Raw genomic sequence first — 20,124 nt, 5'->3', positions numbered from 1 at the left:
ATAGACTTTTCTGGAAATGTTGCTTACGGTTTGGAGGCAGCTGAAGCATCTCTGGGCAGGAGCAAGGAAAGCAGAATCAAGACTGGAATAGGCAGCTGACATCCCCTCATGGTGCAGAGAGGAATAGGAAAGAATGGGACTCTTGAGTCCTTGATTCCTTGAACTCTGTTCTTGTTCCAGAATCACTGGTTTTTATTTTACCTAATGGGCAGTAAAAGTAAATGGCTAACCATTTTTTTTTTTGGTAACATATTAACTACTTCCAGTATAAAAAAATCAATTGCAGATCACTTTCATCCACTTGCTCAAATTTTCTAAGTGCCTGAAAAATAGTATGTTGAGGCTACATTAGCTCTGATTATTAATCAACACTTTAAATATCTTTAAGAAAAAACAAAGTAAATGACGTGATTTGATGAAATCAATCAACATTCTTGATCTTTTTCTTTTTTAACAAGAGCTATTTATGTAAATACACTTCCCAAATCTCTTCTTGGTAGACCAGGGAGCATCACATATTCTCCCAAGCTTCACCCAATACAGTTATTTAATGAAACAAAGAAATAAAATTTATCACAGATGTTAAACAAAGTAAGTATGAAGATGATCTCTCCTTTGTTTAAAAGCTTAGCTTTTGCTTTTTACAGCTGTCCTTATATATTTGTTTGTTTATAAAGAAAATGAACCCATGTAATGCATTTTTATAGTTTCTTAGTTCATTTAACATCTAGAATATAAAGCCAATAAATTAATTTTATCCTCTAAGGAAATAATCTTTGTTTGATGAACATTCTTATTTATTTTACCGTGAGAAACATAAACATTTTATCAATAGTGATCCTCATCCTATTTGCTTTTCTAAGGAGATGGGATGTTAGAATCTATTTTTATGGAATTCTGAAAATTAAAAAGATCCACACTATTACATTAGTATAACTAGGACTCCAAAAAATTCAAGTGTGTGTGTTTTGAATAGAGAACTGGTTTAAACTATAAAATTCAATATGAGGAGAAACAAGCACTCCCCTGGATGAGGTATATTTAGTTCTTGACATACATTTTTGTATATGATCTGAAAGAGTGAGAAATGAAGATACCGTACATGACAGTCCCTAGTGAACTATAAAACTACAGATTTGTAAGATGTTAAAATTCACATTTACATTATTTACAATAGCCAGGACATGGAAGCAACCTAAATGTCCATCAACAGAGGAATGGATAAAGAAGATGTGGTACATATACACAATGGAGTATTAGCCATAAAAAAGAACAAAATCATGCCATTTGCAGCGACACGGATGGACCTCGAGATCGTCATACTGAGTGAAGTAAGTCAGACAGAGAAAGACAAATATCATACGATATCACTTACATGTGGAATCTAAAAAAATGGTACAAACGAACTTACAAAACAGAAATAGAGTCACAGCTGTAGAAAACAAACTTAAGGTTAAGGGGTGGGGGAGGGATAATTTGGGAGACTGGGACTGACATATACACACTACTATATATAATATAGATAACTAATAAGAACCTACCATATAGCACAGGGAACTCTACTCAGTACTCCATAATGACCTATATGGGAAAAAAATCTAAAAAAGAGTGGATATATGTATAACTGATTCACTTTGCTGTGCACATGAAACTAACACAACATTGTAAATCAACTATACTCCAATAAAAATTAATTAAAAAATAAATAAAATGCCAATCATGATCATATTTATTTCTTATTTATTTTTTATGGCTGCGTTGGGTCTTAATTGCAGCACGCAGGATCTTCATTGAGGCATGTGGGCTCTTTGTTGTGGTGAGCGGGCTTCTCTCTAGTTGTGGTGTGCGGGTTTTCTCTTCTCTAGTTGTGGCACGTGGGCTTCAGGGCACGTGGGCTCCGTAGTCTGCAGCACACAGGCTCTAGTTGAGGCACAAGAGCTCAGTAGTTGCGGCATGCAGGCTTAGTTGCCCCGTGGGATCTTAATTCCCTGACTAGGGATCGAATCCACGTCCCCTGCAATCTAAGGCAGATTCTTTACCACTGGACCACCAGGGAAGTCCCCCAATCATGATGATAGACTATGAGTGATATAATGCCAGGTCAGAGTAAAATGTAATAATACATTGTGCGAACCCTTGGTAGTTGGTAAACGCTTGCTGAATGAATATAAAACTCTTCTGCTTCAGTTTGGTTTCCTCTCTCGTTAGAAACTTTATGCTCTCTCCACTTCCATCCTGCACTCCTACACTGCCATAAATAAATATCTTCATTCTCTGCCAGCTTAATATGGAATAAATTAACTTACAATAAATAATAAATGACTTTTAAGAAGTCTCTATGTTACTTTTCACAGGCATAATTATACTTTTTGGATATATACCAAACCTATATTTTGGCCAAATGCCTAATGACTAAGTATAAAAATCCACATTTGGATGAAGCAAAATCACCATTGTAGTTTAAACTTCTGGAATAGAAGAATAAATCTGAAGTATTATCAAAACTTTATTGTTGTGATTTTTAATTGAAAATATTAGTAGATACATTATAAATATTTATTGTAGAGCATAAACAATATGTTCTCAGAATTCTCAGCTAAGGCTTACATATTCCTGTGGTCTTCAACTCTTTTTTCCTTGTATTCCCTAAAAGAATTTTATTAAGCATGTAACCCTTCACACATACTTGATTTCTAAAACTTCTCTTCACCAGTAAGATAACAAAAAGTGTATTATAAATACTGACACTTAAAAAATAAACTGTAATACCATTTTTAAAATGTATCCAGGGGCTTCCCTGGTGGCGCAGTGTTAGGAATCCGCCTGCCAATGCAGGGGGACACGGGTTCGAGCCCCGGTCCGGGAAGATCCCACATGCCGTGGAGCAACTAGGCCCGTGAGCCACAACTACTGAGCCTGCCCGTCTGGAGCCTGTGCTCCGCAACAGGAGAGGCTGCGACAGTGAGTGGCCCGCGCACCGCGATGAAGAGTGGCCCCCGCTCGCCGCAACTGGAGAAAGCCCTCGCACAGAAACGAAAACCCAACACAGCCAAAAATAAATAAATAAATAAAATGTATCCAATGAAATGTAAACACTGCAGTCATTTATTGCTTACCATCATCCATGTAAAACATACATGAACTCTTCTTTTACAAGTTGGAAATCTTAACATCATTCTTGTTTTTCCTTGATCTTGGATTTCCATTCTAATTCCCCAGATAATTTTATCCTGGTATTTTATGCTTCAATATACTTTAAAGATCACATTACTGAAACTAAAGATAATCGAAACTGTAAAAGAGGTTCTTGTACCTATACAGTTCTGAGTAGTAATAAACTTTTCTAGATCAAGTTATCATTACAACTATTGTCAATATATTCTTTTTTTTAAATAAATTTTATTTACTTATTTATTTATTTTTGACCGCGTTGGGTCTTCATTGCTGCGTGCGTGGGCTACTCTTTGTTGTGGCATGTGGGCTTCTCATTGTGGTGGCTTCTCTTGTTGCGGAGTCCAGGCTCTAGGCACGTGGGCTCAGTAGTTGTGGCACATGGGCTCAGTAGCTGTGGCTCGCCGGCTCTAGAGCATAGGCTCAGTAGTTGTAGCACACAGGTTAGTTGCTCCACGGCATGTGGGATCTTCCCAGACCAGGTCTTGAACCTGTTTCCCTTGCATTGGCAGGCGTATTCTTAGCCTCTGTGCCACCAGGGAAGTCCCTGTCAATATATTCTTTATCAAAACTGTATATATATACACACACACACATATATATGTATGTGTGTGTGTGTATATATATATATATATATATATACACACACACACTATTATCTCAATGTATATTAAACACAAGAAAAAATCTTATTTGACAATCATTTCTTAATGAAATTAAATGTATATTCCATCCTTCTGGCTCCCCCAATCAGATTATGTGTCTTTGGATTTATATTACTTACTGCTAGATTGACACAAGTTTCAACTCTCTATTCTCTTGCTATGTTTTCTATTCTACTCTATTTTATTCTAGAATATTCCTATCTACGTCCTATCCTATAGATGTAAGCACCAAGAAATCTCGTTCACATAAAGAGAGAGATAGAAATGTGAGAAGTTCCGTTATAACATTATCATTTAAATATTTAGGTGTCTAAGTTATAAGCCAAAGGTCACACTGTAATCATCATTACAGAAGAATTTTAATTACCTATCAGCTGATAAATCAAATATGATCTCCTTAATTCTATTAAAAGCAAAGCACTGGAAGCTAGGTCAATTGCAAAAGGGTTTGGAATTCAGTCACTAGAGTCATTCTCATTCTCAGTGTCTCGAAAGAATGCAAAAAAGGCTTACCAGCACTTATAAATGGTTGCTAATTGTTACTGTCTTACTTAAAGACACCTGATATACTCAAGAACTTTGGGGAGATTGAAATATTATTCATTTCAATACACTTCTGTCAATAGAAAACCTCATAACGTGCTTTTTATTATTGTCAAAACTATGACTTGCACATGTAGCTGTTTAAATTTCTAGAAAGCATCTACCAATAATCTGATTTGCAAAGCCAGGTGTCATTGTCCAGATAATCAGTAAAATTAGTTTTATGACCGATAGGAAAAATATTATTTCATTTTTAATTGTAATAAACTCACAAATATATATTCTTATGATAATTATCCCATTTCTGATTTCTAAGATAAGGTAAAGAACTTTACTGGGTATTTGTTACCTGGATTCAGTGTTTCTTTCCATGCTCTCTATTTTATTATTATGCAACTCTCAGGGGCAATACAAACATTGACAAGAGTTGAGGAAGGAAGAGGTGAGGTTTAAAATGAAACTTTTTATTATTTCTGCCATCCACCACCACAATATGAATGAGTACAGAAAATTCCAAAATGAGCCAAAAGTACCCATTTTTAATGTCATGCTTTTTTTTATACCAGAAATATGTTTAAGGTGGATGGATGTATGAGGCCTACAATGGGCTTATGATTCCTTGATTTAAGAGACTTTGTGCAAATATCAATATTTTGAATGTCTTTTTGTAAAAGACAAGCAAGTTTTTCACTCCAAGATAGATCTAAAATACATATTATAAGTAAATATTCATATATTAAAATAAATCCACAAGTCATGTCTTGATTGAATTATCAACATTATGACAGTGATCTTATATAATTATTATCTACAAAGATCATAAGATTATTGATCATGCACAGTTTTAGGGATTCCAAAATGATGTTGAAATAGGTTGAGGCCAAAGCTGAACCTTAACGGCAGATTCTAGCCAAATGTCAAAGATCAATGTTACGGTATTCCAACTTTTAATAGTAGGTAGCCACTTAACTCACATGAATGAAAATATAGTAATGAAATTCCAGTCATCGGTTTAATAGGCACTCAATAAATATTTGTTGAGTGAAAGAATAAATAAAACAAATTGGTATCATTTCTTGTCTAAAGTAATGTTCATATAATCAGGGAAAACATCTGGAAAAGAAACAATCTGAAATACAATATGGGAATACTCTAACCGACCTAAAAGCAGGATGACATAGTAGTTAAGAGAATAGACTCAACTGTCAAACTCCTGGGAATGGAACCCAGGTTCCTCACTTACTGTGCCATCCTGGGCAAATGACAGCCTCTCAGGGCTTCAGCTCATATACAAAGCTGGCTTAAGAGTAGCTCTCCAAGGATTAGATTACATTAGTTAACACGCTTAAAGTACTTAGAAAGTATCTGTCATAGAGCGAGTGCCATATAAATGTTCGTTATTGTTAGTAAAACTGGCTTTCCAGTTTTTTATCTTAGAAACTCTTTTTTTGTGCAGGGGACATTTGTTGTACATAACTGATATGTAAGATTCATGGTTTTGCGCACCAAGTGTAAATGACTCAGCCAAGAAATTCCCACACAAAGAGTACAATTGCACACACCAAATCATTCACTAAAGCAAAAATTAATATTCATAAAACTTGAGATGAACTGAAATGCTTAGTAACAATGAAGACACATGCTGTATATTGCCTTGGTAGAATCTGTCTTACACATCTATCAAGATAGGAAGACTTTATCACAACATCAAAAGCTTTAATTACTTACTGCTAAATGAAAAGGAACAAAAGCTAAGCTTTGACTATAATAATAGCATTAAATTTTGACATAAACTGGGATGAGAGGAGAATAAGTAAAAGTGAAAAGAGTTGACTTTGTAATTGCTGATAATTCTGATACAATTTTAATTGTATAAAAATAGATTTTTTAAAATCTCAAAATGAAGCTATTTAAAAAAAAATTCTATGAAAGACATCATTACCTTTGGACATATTTCTAAACTGTTACTTCCAAAGAAAAATATGTTTACAGAACATTGAGCAACCATGAGTGGGTGAGAATGGAGGTGTCCTTGTCACTTAGTGTACATTGGGGGAGGTACAGTTAGAATCGCTGCCATAAGTAGAATGAAATTGAAAATCACATTAACACAAACGGGACATTCGTACCGATATATTTAATGAATAAAAGAAGAAGGAATCTTGGTTGTGATAGTCCTCCATGATAACTTGCTGATTAACCTTGTGTATATTTCCAAGTATTTTTGTGAGTACTTGGTCTGGTAGAGAGCACACTGGAAAATGCTGGGGCTTATATGACACATTTCCACGCTTCGAGGATTTCCCTGCACCAATTCTGAGAGGCAGGACAAATGATAAAAAGAATGTAAGGTACGTGCTCTTTTTCTGTCTTATTAGAAAGACTCACGGTGAACACTAGCATGCTGATTCAGAGATCAGGCCAGTGGACTTGTCAACCCAGCTGTGCTTCCTCTAGCCCGCTTTATTCAAGACTGTAGTAGTATTTTCTTCAGTACACATAATGAAAAACTGACCTAGTGGCAAAACAATGTTCCATCCAGCCCCGTCTTCTTCCTCTGAGTCATCCGTGGAAGTTTTGTCCAGGAGAAAGACATTTTCCATGCCTGCACACCCCTTGCAAATGCTGGTACTCCCCCATCCTCCACCCCCCAACCTGCTGACTCCTCTTGGCTGTTTCAGTCCTACTGACGCCTCGCTCTCCTCCAGCACCTGAGAACCCTCCTATCTTAAGGACCTGTGCTTTTGTTCCCTTCTCCTGTATTTCTCTTCTCCCAGATGTTCACACTGCTAACTTCCTTACAGTAAACCTTTGCTCATCGATCAACCTCTCAATGAGAAGCAAGTGTCATGTCTCATGGGAACATGATTCTTCATTCATTTGTTCAACAGATAATTACCGAGTGCTTGCTATTACTGGATATAGTTCTCATTGCCAAGGAACAGCGAGCAACAGGACGAAATCTCTGCCTTATATTCCAGCGAGAGGAGCCAGGCAATAAACAATAAAGACAATAAGCAAGTGCATTATATAATATGTCAAAAATGACAAGTGCTATGGAAAAAAATAGAGCAAGGGAGATCAGTAGTGCCCCAAAATAGAAAGTTTAGATGCTGTGGTCAGCATAGCACTTGTCACTTTCTGATGGTAGAATATTTCTATATAATTATTTTTTGAGGTAGTATTAAAATAAAGATTTTGTAAGATGATAAAACTCTATTGAGTCCAGCTAGCTTATTCCATATCCAGTGAATGACCAGAGAGTCAAAGGTCAATTGAGGGTCAGTTTAAGTAGTAAACAGTTTTGTTTTCATGACTGATTTTGCAAGAAAATGATAGTGGATAGTGATAATTAATAGTAAATAATAAAAATGTGAACTTGAGAGACGCTAATATGAAATTTCCTAAAAAGAAAATAAGCAGACATTTTTAAGGAACCACTCAAAAAAATAAGTTTATTGTTTTGGGGGAATGCTGCCCTATTTTGAAAATCTAAAAGGGACCCCTCAGTTCCCAAGGTGACATAAAAGAGCTCCAAGCTAGAGGAGAGAGGAGAGATGTTGGGAGAACAGTAAGTTAGACATGGCCTTATGTTCCTTCCCCAACTACTGGGCTGACTCAAGGGGGGACAAATTACATCATGGAGAGTGCACCTCTTTAGGGTGTGGAAAATCCAGGAAGAGCTGCTGCCCAACTTCTGATCTGGGGCTTCTGAGAACAACAAGCCCACTGAAGCTCTTTGTGTCAGGAGGCAAGGCAAGGACAAGCGAGATGGTAGCTTTGACACAGGAAAGAAGAGCATCCCTTCCCCTTCTTCCACCCCTTACACACACCAGGTTTCCACGGCGGATCCCAAGGAGTGTACAAGAATTCCAGACTTTTCACACATTCTTGTGGGGATTTATTGGACTCAAGATTTTGAGATGACAAAATGTTGCCATGTTTTAAGTGTTTAAAATAAATTTCAGAAGATCCTCTCAAGCATTTCATTTCACATCTTTCCCTTAGTAATCAATCAATCTAACATTTATTATTATTATTATTATTATTAGGCATACTCATCATATCAGAAGCAGAAAAAAGGAGGTCTATTTGTCAAAAACGTAAAGTAACAAAAGTAGGTTTTATTTCCTTAATTTTCTGTTGACAAACCAATTGACAAATTTATTACAAGAATCAGAGGCAAGCAACTCTCGAGAGGCTCTTGGAAGCAAGCTGGCTACTGTTCACAGTTAAATCTGGGGTTTGTATTTAATGTTTTTCTGTAAACTGTAATCTCTCCTATTTTGCTGTAATACCTCTTCAGGATTTAATCAGTACTGAGTGATTGTACATATTAGATACCATGTATTTTATATTTCATTTGTTCTCTTAGAAGAATTAGATTATATATTATCTGAAAAAATAAAACTACAGTGCCCACTAACGTGAGATATTAAGGGGCAGTGGTGGAAATTTTGGATTGTGTTTAGAATTAACCATTAAAAATTTTTAGCATTGGGATTGGAAAAAGAGAGGCTATAGGTGAGATAACAGAGTGACTATTAAGGAAATTAGAACTTTTTTGAGGCTGAAAGAAAAGTCCAGGGACCAAAACAATTGTACCTTTAGAGTAATGCTTCCTAATGCAAAACAAATAAATAATTTCATGAAAGCGCAAAATAAAAATACATGGTTAAAATAGCGTAATAAACTACTAAAATAATAAACCCCTTAAAATGAAAAATAAAAAGCAATAGAATAAGTTTAAGCTAAAGAAAAAAGTCAAATAGGTGCTTTCCAATGTCATCAGGCTAGAAATGTTACTGTAGTTTCTCCATAAAACATTTTTTTTTAAATTGGGGTATAGTTGCTTTACACTGTCGTGTTAGTTTCTACTGTATAATGAAGTGAATCAGCTATAGGTATACATATATCTCTTTCCTCTTGGATGTCCCTCCCACCTCCCCCCCCATCCCACCCTTCTAGGTCACCACAGAGCACTGAGCTGAGCTCCTTGCATTATACAGCATGTTCCCACTATCTGTTTTACACATGGTAGTGTATATATGTCAATCCCCATCTCCCAATTCATCCCACCCCCCATTCCCCCCGCCATGTCCACATGTCTGTTCTCTATGTCTGCGTCTCTATTCCTACCCTACAAATAGGTTCATCTGTACCATTTTTCTAGATTCCACATATATGTGATAATATTTGTTTTTCTCTTTCTGACTTACTTCACTCTGTATGACAGACTCTAGGTCCATCCACGTCTCCACAAATGACCCAGTTTCATTCCTTTTTATGGCTGAGTAATATTCCATTGTATATATGTACCACATCTTCTTTATCCATTCATCTGTCGATGGCCATTTAGGTTGCTTCTATATCCTGGCTATTGTAAATAGTGCTGCAGTGAACATTGGGGTGCATGTGTCTTTTTGAATTATGGTTTTCTGGGTATATGACCAATAGTGGGATTGCTGGGTCATATGGTAGCTCTATTGTTCGTTTTTTAAGGAACCTCCATACTGTTCTCCATAGTGGCTGTACCAACTTACGTTCCCACCAACAGTGCAAGAAGGTTCCCTTTCATCCACACCCTCTCCAACATGTATTGTTTGTAGATTTTTTGATGGTGGCCCCTCTGACCAGTGTGAGGTGATACATCAACACTCTTTGACATAAATCACAGCAAGATCTTTTTGACCCATTTGCTAGAATAATGAAAATAAAACCAAAAATAAACAAATGGGACCTAATTAAACTTAAAAGCTTTTGCACAGCAAAGAAAACCATAAATGAGATGAAAAGACAACCTTCAGAATGGGAGAAAATATCTGCAAATGAAGCAATGACAAGGGATTACTCTCCAAAATATACAAACAGCTCATGCAGCTCAATATTAAAAAAACAAACAACCCAATCAAAAAATGGGCGGGAGACCTAAATAGACATTTTTCCAAAGAAGACATACAGATGGCCAAGAGGCACATGAAAAGGTGCTCAACATCACTAATTATTAGAGAAATGCAGATCAAAACTCTGTAAAACATCTTGATTGAAACCGACAAGTTTGAAAATAATAGCTAAATAAAAGACAAAGCAAATCGTGTCTCCTTCCACTGAATGCATGGCTGGTGGTGAGAGGTTTCCAAACAGATATAGCAGCTCCACCTACATGAAAGATGGCTGACAGACACTTTATTTTCGCCTCATTTCCTGCTCCATTGTTTAGAGCCTCAGGGTTGTGTTAAATTGAAGTTATCCCTAAACTGTGTATGTTGTCTATCGGAGGAAGACAGCAACTCCATTATTGCATTTGATAGCAGCCTTTGTAGAGGCCAGGGCCAGAAGGGGCTGGGGAGAGGGGAAAGGGGAAATGTATCTGGGTATCGAAGGAAGTTTGATGACATCCTGATGTGTAACAAAATGCCTGCATCTGAAGGTGGATTTGAGCTTCGTTATGCTCCAATATTTCACAGGATTATAGAAACAAGCAGTGGGACTGTTTAGCACAGCAGATTCAGCCAAGATCAGTGCTCTTCAAACAATTTTAACTGTGACTGCAGTAAGAAATGCAGTTAACATACATATACGTGTATGTACATACAACTGAAAAAAGTGATAGCTGAGCAATATTTCAACAGTTACGTGCAATGCACACTGACATTGCTAGCTGGGATTTCCTAAATTGATTTCAAGATCTGTTAAGAGGTTGGAATCCTCAGTTTGAAAAACACCGCCCTAGATGAAAGATTGTGGGAGGAAAGCACTGGGAATTGAGATAAGTGCTAATGACCACAAATAGATCTATAGGTATAGGTCTTGGAAAAGTATTCAACCCACCTATGTGTATATCAAGTGAACAAAACCAAGGGAAAGCTACAAGCCTTTTAGCAAGTGAGTCTGGCAAGATTGCTGTTTGTTTGAGGATAAAGATGCAAAAAAATGGAAATACAAAAAAAATCTAAATATCAAGAAAAAATGACCATAAAATTTGACTCAGAGGAAGAGCTTAAGTTTTAAAAAATAATTTACTAGATAAATTAGACAGAAATTTAAACTTAAAACTTCATCACCAACAAGTATCAATACAACAACTACTCAAGTGCATGTTTATTTATAAAAAGGAATACAATGGAAAAGAAGATAAGAGAAATAAATATATTCAAATATACTGAGCTAAAATAACATCATTAAAATTATCAAATATTACTTTAAAATTAAAAATTGATAAATCTGGTTCAAGGTAGAACTACTGACATAGATAATAAGTATGAGTTAAGACCAAAACGATAATGAGGTTAAAGGAATTTGAAAAGAAATGGTTTTGATGTTCAGAGAAAGATGATCCCAAATAAATGTAACCTGTGTCTTCCACAGCATCCTAGCGAATGGAAAAAGTATTATTAGGAATATAGATGTCACACTTTGCTTTTAAACTGAAAGGTCATCTTTTGGATGAAAAAGAGGAGAGACTTAGGAAGAGTTAGCAAACTGGGAAAAAGTGATTTGTTCAGGTCTCCAAACAGGTGGAGAGATTTGCCCTAAGGAAAATGAAAATAGAATGGGATATTAAGATGAAAGTCCAAAAATAGAGATACACACTTCAAACTGATAGTTTTTGTTTGAACATTGTTAAGTGTCATAACAGAGTACAAAAGAAATGCAATTTTAGTAAGACTTTGTGAAACAAAATTGTATTAGGGACTAAGCTTACACTTATCTCTCATCTTTACCAATTATTTTAAGTTTATCAACACATGTATTTTCATTCTGAAGTAGTAGGAAAGACATGAAGTATTTTAAAGGAAATGTTAACATTTTCTCAAAATTACAGACCCATTAAAACTGCTGGTTGAATTAACCCTATATTTTAGGCTGGGGCCTGACCTAATCCCCAGCCAGGCAAGATGGACTTGATTAGGTTAACTGTCCTAAATGCTTCTCCTTCATGGAGCTGGACCCCTTTCAATGTCAGTCGCCCCTCCCCTGTCCAATTAACTGCTACTCATCCAGTAAAAAAGCAGAGTGAGCATCTTTATAACCATTACATGAAACTCTTTATCAAGTAGATTGCTCACCTCTCTTTGGTTTATAAGGTTCTTTTTATAAAGTTTTGTTTTGTTCTTTTGACTGGAACATATTCCTCTGTCATTGAATTTTGCTTAATTCTTTGTGTTCTTTTCTACATACTAGGTATACCAGCTATCTTTCTCAGTCTTGAAGGAGCGGCTTTATTTAGGAGATGTCTGGTGGGGCTCAGAAATGCAATCCCCTCTGGCCACCAGAGCACCAGGTCCTCAAGGGATGCTCCCTGCGTGGGCTGAGTGCGCCCTCATGTTGCAGTGGGGTTGCATCTGCCACAGGGTGCTGGTGGGCAGGGCTGACCCCTGGGCCAGCTGCCAGGTGCTGGTGGGTGGGACTATCACTGAGCTGGCAGCGAGGCTTTGCCAAGTCTCAAGGATTGGTGGGACTCTCAGTGGGGTGTGACCACTGACACTGATAGGTGACAGGGAGAATTTCAAAAAGGTACCCGCCACTGCCAGTATTCGCAAGGTAGCCTGAGATCGTAAAAATGGCTCCCACCAGTTTCAGTCCCTGGTGAGCATCCCAACTGGTTCCTGCCTCTATGGCGGATGCTTCAAGGTTAGCAAGTGGTTATCCTTCACCTCTGGTCCATGTGCTTTTTTTTTTCTTTTTTAAATTATTTGTTTATTTAACGTTTTATTTATTTATTTATTTATGGCTGTGTTGGGTCTTCATTTCTGTGCGAGGGCTTTCTCTAGTTGCGGCAAGTGGGGGCCACTCTTCATCGCGGTGCGCAGGCCTCTCACTATCGCGGCCTCTCTTGTTGCGGAGCACAGGCTCCAGAGCGCAGGCTCAGCAATTGTGGCTCACGGGCCCAGTTGCTCCGCGGCATGTGGGATCCTCCCAGACCAGGGCTCGAACCCGTGTCCCCTGCACTGGCAGGCAGATTCTCAACCGCTGCACCACCAGGGAAGCCCATGGAACTTGGGATATTTTTTTACAAGACTGGAAACAGTTTCGTTTTTTCTCTTTTTTATTTTTACTTTTCACCAGTAAATACTACCTATTTACTTTTTAAGAGTATACGTTGCCTATATAATCTTCAATCATTTTTCTTTGTAGACAAAATTATCTGGATATAAAATGTCTTTATATATTAAATGTGTGAATATTAACTGGATGCTAAAGTTGGAAACCTTTGCAACAAAAAGAATAAAATATCTAGGAATAAAACTACCTAAGGAGACAAAAGACCTGTATGCAGAAAATTATAAGACACTGATGAAAGAAATTAAAGATGATACAAATAGATGGAGAGATATACCATGTTCTTGGATTGGAAGAATCAACATTGTGAAAATGTCTCTACTACCCAAAGCAATCTACAGATTCAATGCAATCCCTATCAAATTACCAATGGCATTTTTTACAGAACTAGAACAAAAAATTTTACAATCTGTATGGAGACACAAAAGACCCAGAATAGCCAAAGCAATCTTGAGGGAAAAAAATAGAGCTGGAGGAATCAGGCTCCCTGACTTCAGACTATACTGCAAAGCTACAGTAATCAAGACAGTATGGTACTGGCACAAAAATAGAAATATAGATCAGTGGAACAGGATAGAAAGCCCAGAGATAAAGCCACGGACCTATGTTCATCTAATCTATGAAAAAGAGGCAAGGGTATACAATGGAGAAAAGATAGCGTCTTCAGTAAGTGGTGCTGAGAAAACTGGACAGCTACATGTAAAAGAATGAAAATAGAACACTCCTTAACACCATACACAAAAATAAACTCAAAATGGATTAAAGACCTAAATGTAAGACTGGACACTATAAAACTCTAAGAGGAAAACATAGGAAGAACACTCTTTGACATAAATCACAGCAAGATCTTTTTTGACCCACCTCCTAGAGTAATGGAAATAAAAACAAAAGTAAACAAATGGGACCTAATGAAACTTGAAAGCTTTTGCACAGCAAAGGAAACCATAAACGAGACAAAAAGCAACCGTCAGAATGGGAGAAAATGTTTGCAAATGAATCAACAGACAAAGGATTAATCTCCAAAATATATAAACAGCTCATGCAGCTCAATATTAAAAAAACAAACAACCCAATCAAAAAATGGGCAGAAGGAGAGCCTCCCATCAAGCCTCTTAGATAGCCTCAACCACCAGAGGGCAGACAGCAGAAGCAAGAAAAACTACAATCCTGCAGCCTGTGGACCAAAAACCACAGTTACAGAAAGATAGACAAGATGAAAAGGCAGAGGGCTATGTACCAGATGAAGGAACAAGAAAAAACCCCAGAAAAACAACTAAATGAAGTGGAGATGGGCAACCTTCCAGAGAAAGAATTCAGAATAATGATAGTGAAGATGATCCAGGACTTTGGAATAAGAATGGAGGCAAAGATTGAGAAGATGCAAGAAATGATTAACAAAGACCTAGAAGAATTAAAGAACAAACAAACAGAGATGACCAATACAATAACTGAAATGAAAACTACACTAGAAGGAATCAATAGCAGAATAACTGAGGCAGAAGAATGGATAAGTGATCTGGAAGACAGAATGGTGGAATTCACTGCTGCGGAACAGACTAAAGAAAAAAGAATGAAAAGAAATGAAGACAGCCTCAGAGACCTCTGGGACAACATTAAACGCAACAACATTTGCATTATAGGGGTCCCAGAAGGAGAAGAGAGAGAGAAAGGACCAGAGAAAATATCTGAAGAGATTATAGTCGAAAACTTCCCTAACATGGGAAAGGAAATAGCCACCCAAGTCCAGGAAGCACAGAGAGTCCCATACAGGATAAACCCAAGGAGAAACACGCCGAGACACATAGTAATCAAAGTGGCAAAAATTAAAGACAAAGAAAAATTATTGAAAGCAGCAAGGGAAAAACGACAAATAACATACAAGGGAACTCCCGTAAGGTTAACAGCTGATTTCTCAGCAGAAACGCTGCAAGCCAGAAGGGAGTGGCATGATATACTTAAAGTGATGAAAGGTTAGAACCTACAACCAAGATTACTCTACCCGGCAAGGATCTCATTTAGATTTGATGGAGAAATCAAAAGCTTTACAGACAAGCAAAAGCTAAGAGAATTCAGCACCACCAAACCAGCGCTACAACAAATGCTAAAGGAACTTCTCTAAGTGGGAAACACAAGAGAAGAAAAGGGCCTACAAAAACAAACCCAAAACAATTAAGAAAATGGTCATAGGAACATACATATCGATAATTACCTTAAACGTGAATGGATTAAATGCCCCAACCAAAAGACACAGACTGGCTGAATGGATACAAAAACAAGACCCATATATATGCTGTCTACAAGAGACCCACTTTAGACCTAGGGACACATACAGACTGAAAGTGAGGGGATGGAAAAAGATATTCCATGCAAATGGAAATCAAAAGAAAGCTGGAGTAGCTATACTCATATCAGATAAAATAGACTTTAAAATAAAGAATGTTACAAGAGACAAGGAAGGACACTACATAATGATCAAGGGATCAATCCAAGAAGAAGATATAACAATTATAAATATATATGCACCCAACATAGGAGCACCTCAATACATAAGGCAACTGCTAACAGCTATAAAAGAGGAAATTGACAGTAACACAATCATAGTGGGGGACTTTAACACCTCACTTACACCAATGGACAGATCATCCAAAATGAAAATAAATAAGGAAACAGAAGCTTTAAATGACACAATAGACCAGATAGATTTAATTGATATATATAGGACATTCCATCCAAAAACAGCAGATTACACTTTCTTCTCAAGTGCGCATGGAACATTCTCCAGGATAGATCACATCTTGGGTCACAAATCAAGCCTCAGTAAATTTAAGAAAATTGAAATCATATCAAGCATCTTTTCTGACCACAATGCTATGAGATTAGAAATGAACTACAGGGAAAAAAAACGTAAAAAAGACAAACACATGGAGGCTAAACAATACGTTACTAAATAACCAAGAGATCACTGAAGAAATCAAAGAGGAAATCAAAAAATACCTAGAGACAAATGACAATGAAAACACGACGACCCAAAGCCTATGGGATGCAGCGAAAGCAGTTCTAAGAGGGAAGTTTATAGCTATACAAGCCTACCTAAAGAAACAAGAAAAATCTCAAGTAAACAATCTAACCTTACACCTAAAGAAACTAGAGAAAGAAGAACAAACAAAACCCAAAGTTAGCAGAAGGAAAGAAATCATAAAGATCAGAGCAGAAATAAATGAAATAGAAACAAAGAAAACAATAGCAAAGATCAATAAAACTAAAAGTTGGTTCTTTGAAAAGATAAACAAAATTGATAAGCCATTAGCCAGACTCATCAAGAAAAAGAGGGAGAGGACTCAAATCAATAAAATCAGAAATGAAAAAGGAGAAGTTACAACAGACACTGCAGAAATACAAAGCATCCTAAGAGACTACTACAAGCAACTTTATGCCAATAAAATGGACAACCTGGAAGAAATGGACAAATTTTTAGAAAGGTATAACCTTCCAAGACTGAACCAGGAAGAAACAGAAAATATGAACAGACCAATCACAAGTAATGAAATTGAAACTGTGATTAAAAATCTTCCAACAAACAAAAGTCCAGGACCAGATGGCTTCACAGGTGAATTCTATCAAACATTTAGAGAAGAGCTAACACCCATCCTTCTCAAACTCTTCCAAAAAATTGCAGAGGAAGGAACACTCCCAAACTCATTCTATGAGGCCACCATCACCCTGATACCAAAACCAGACAAAGACACTACAAAAAAAGAACATGACAGATCAATATCACTGATGAATATAGATGCAAAAATCCTCAACAAAATACTAGCAAACAGAATCCAACAACACATTAAAAGGATCATACACCACGATCAAGTGGGATTTATCCCAGGCATGCAAGGATTCTTCAATATACGCAAATCAATCAATGTGATACACCATATTAACAAATTGAAGAATAAAAACCATATGATCATCTCAATAGATGCAGAAAAAGCTTTTGACAAAATTCAACACCCATTTATGATAAAACCTCTCCAGAAAGTGGGCATAGAGGGAACCTACCTCAACATAATAAAGGCCATATATGACAAACCCACAGCAAACATCATTCTCAATGGTGAAAAACTGAAAGCATTTCCTCTAAGATCAGGAACGAGACAAGGATGTCCACTCTCACCACTATTATTCAACATAGTTCTGGAAGTCCTAGCCACGGCAATCAGAGAAGAAAAAGAAATAAAAGGAATACAAATTGGAAAAGAAGAAGTAAAACTGTCACTGTTTGCGGATGACATGATACTATACATAGAGAATCCTAAAACTGCCACCAGAAAACTGCTAGAGCTAATTAATGAATATGGTAAAGTTGCAGGATACAAAATTAATGCACAGAAATCTCTTGCATTCCTATACACTAATGATGAAAAATCTGAAAGAGAAATTATGGAAACACTCCCATTTACCATTGCAACAAAAAGAATAAAAAAAAAAAAATGGGCAGAAGACCTAAATAGACATTTCTCCAAAGAAGACATACAGATGGCCAAGAGGCACATGAAAAGCTGCTGGACATCAGTAATTATTAGAGAAATGCAAATCAAAACTACAATGAGGTATCACCTCACACTGGTTAGAAAGGGCATCATCAGAAAATCTACAAACAGCAAATGCTGGAGAAGGTGTGGAGAAAAGAGAACCCTCTTGCACTGTTGGTGGGAATGTATATTGATACAGCCACTATGGGGAACAGCATGGAGGTTACTTGAAAAACTAAAAATAGAACTACCATATGATCCAGCAATCCCACTACTGGGCATATACCCAGAAAACCATAATTCAAAAAGATGCATGCACCCCAACGTTCACTGCAGCTCTATTTACAATAGCCAGGTCATGGAAGCAACCTAAATGCCCATCAACAGATGAACGGATAAAGAAGATGTGGTACATATATACAATGGAATATTACTCAGTCATAGAAAGGAACGAAATTGGTTCATTTGTAGAGACGTGGATGGACCTAGAGAATGTCATACAGAGTGAAGTAAGTCAGAAAGAGAAAAACAAATATCGTATATTAACACATATATGTGGAATCTAGAAAAATGGTACAGATGAACTGGCTTGCAAGGCAGAAATAGAGACACAGATGTAGAGAACAAACGTATGGACACCAAGGGTTGAAAGCAGGGGTAGGGGTGGTGGTGTGAATTGGGAGATTGGGACTGACATATATATACTAATATGTATAAAATAGATAACTAATAAGAACATGCTGTATAAAAAATAAATAAATTAAATTAAATTTAAAAAAATAAGCCACCTTCCCCATGACACCTGTAGCAGACACAGCCAAGGCTCTTCCCGGATACCTTCCATACTTTCACTAGTTCTTTGCACCCACCCCCAGCTTCTTCGTGCTTTGCTTCTAAGTTTGCATCTGTGAACTTTTTCAGAGGTTTGTCTTGGGCTCCTTGACAAGTTCCTAGGGGTTTACCTCTGCCTTGGGTGTTGTCCATCACCAGCGACTCCCTGGTGCTGGAGTATGAAAGTTTAGCTTCCTTTCCTAAAAGTGGGACAAATTCTGAAGTGTAATTGATGCTATGGATCTTCCTGCCAGATCAGGCTGAAGTCAAGGCTTTGTCCAAAATCAGTTGCCCCCTTGCCTGGCTTCTTCCCTTCCATGCCCTGCTTTCCCTCACTCTTTTGTTTTTTGGTGTCTTCTGGAGGCACTTTCTTAATAACTCACTGGTTCTTTTTTTCCTATCTCAGGATCAGATTTTGGGGAAGGTGACCTAAGATAATACCTCCCTTGATAACTAAAATATGAAGCAAACATAATGCTTTCGTTCACTCATTATATAATTAACATATTCACTCATTATATAATATTATTCACTCATTACATAAGATTTTTCACTCATATAATTCACCCATTCACTCATTACTACCCAGAACATAACAAGTTTTTTATTATATTGATTTTTTCAACCTTATTAAAATATGAAGTTTCTACCAGATACATTACTACAACATCATTCACTATTGATTTGAAAGATGGGGATTTCCATGGAATCATGAATAAATGTTTTTTATAATGTCAAATAGTTCAAGTAAGTTTTAAATTTTATTATAAATAGTTTAATATAAAATAAACATACTCATTAAAGAAAATTAAGGGAAAGACTCCTAAGATGAAAACAAGTTAACTATAAACAAATTATAGAAATCCTAAAACAGTGCATGGCTTGTGTGCTTGAAATCTGTGTATATATTTTCCAAGTAAACTCTCCTTATTGATTCTCCATTTTTTTCCTTCTTTTAAAACTTTACACAGGCTACAATAGGTGTTTTAGAATGTCAACGCCCTGGGAAATACTTCAGATAGTACATAATACTAGATCACACACTGTTAACTTTTATTACTATTTTTTAAATCAGAGGACACCCTTATTATAAGAAATATGTTTTTGAAAATCTCAATTTAAAACTCATTTAATTCATACTTATCTTGTTAAAAGATGACATGTGTTTCTGTGTACTATTAAGTAGAGCTCCCATGTGGCCAGAGCATCAATAACTTATAGTACTCAGTTTGCTAACTTAAAACTATGAAAATGGAAATATTTTTGTCAGTTTAAAAATATGAGGAGATATTTTCATTAAAGTTATACACTCAGAGTGAGATTTT

General features: G+C 36.6%; 1 protein-coding gene across 1 annotated transcript in view; it reads right to left on the bottom strand.

Moving 5' to 3' along the window:
- The window catches only part of LOC103016785 (pregnancy zone protein-like), a 41,646-nt gene extending 41,447 nt beyond the window's left edge, over nt 1–199 (bottom strand). The window contains 1 exon segment of the mRNA XM_028162320.2: nt 28–199. Coding sequence (XP_028018121.2) covers nt 28–110 — 83 coding nt within the window. The 5' untranslated portion in view covers nt 111–199.
- Nucleotides 200–20,124: the final 19,925 nt, after the last annotated feature.

Source organism: Balaenoptera acutorostrata, chromosome 11, assembly GCF_949987535.1.
Source record: "Balaenoptera acutorostrata chromosome 11, mBalAcu1.1, whole genome shotgun sequence".
Taxonomy (NCBI): Eukaryota; Metazoa; Chordata; class Mammalia; order Artiodactyla; family Balaenopteridae; genus Balaenoptera; species Balaenoptera acutorostrata.
The sequence above is the reverse complement of the archived record's forward strand: the minus strand, read 5'-3'. Positions and strand labels throughout refer to the sequence as shown.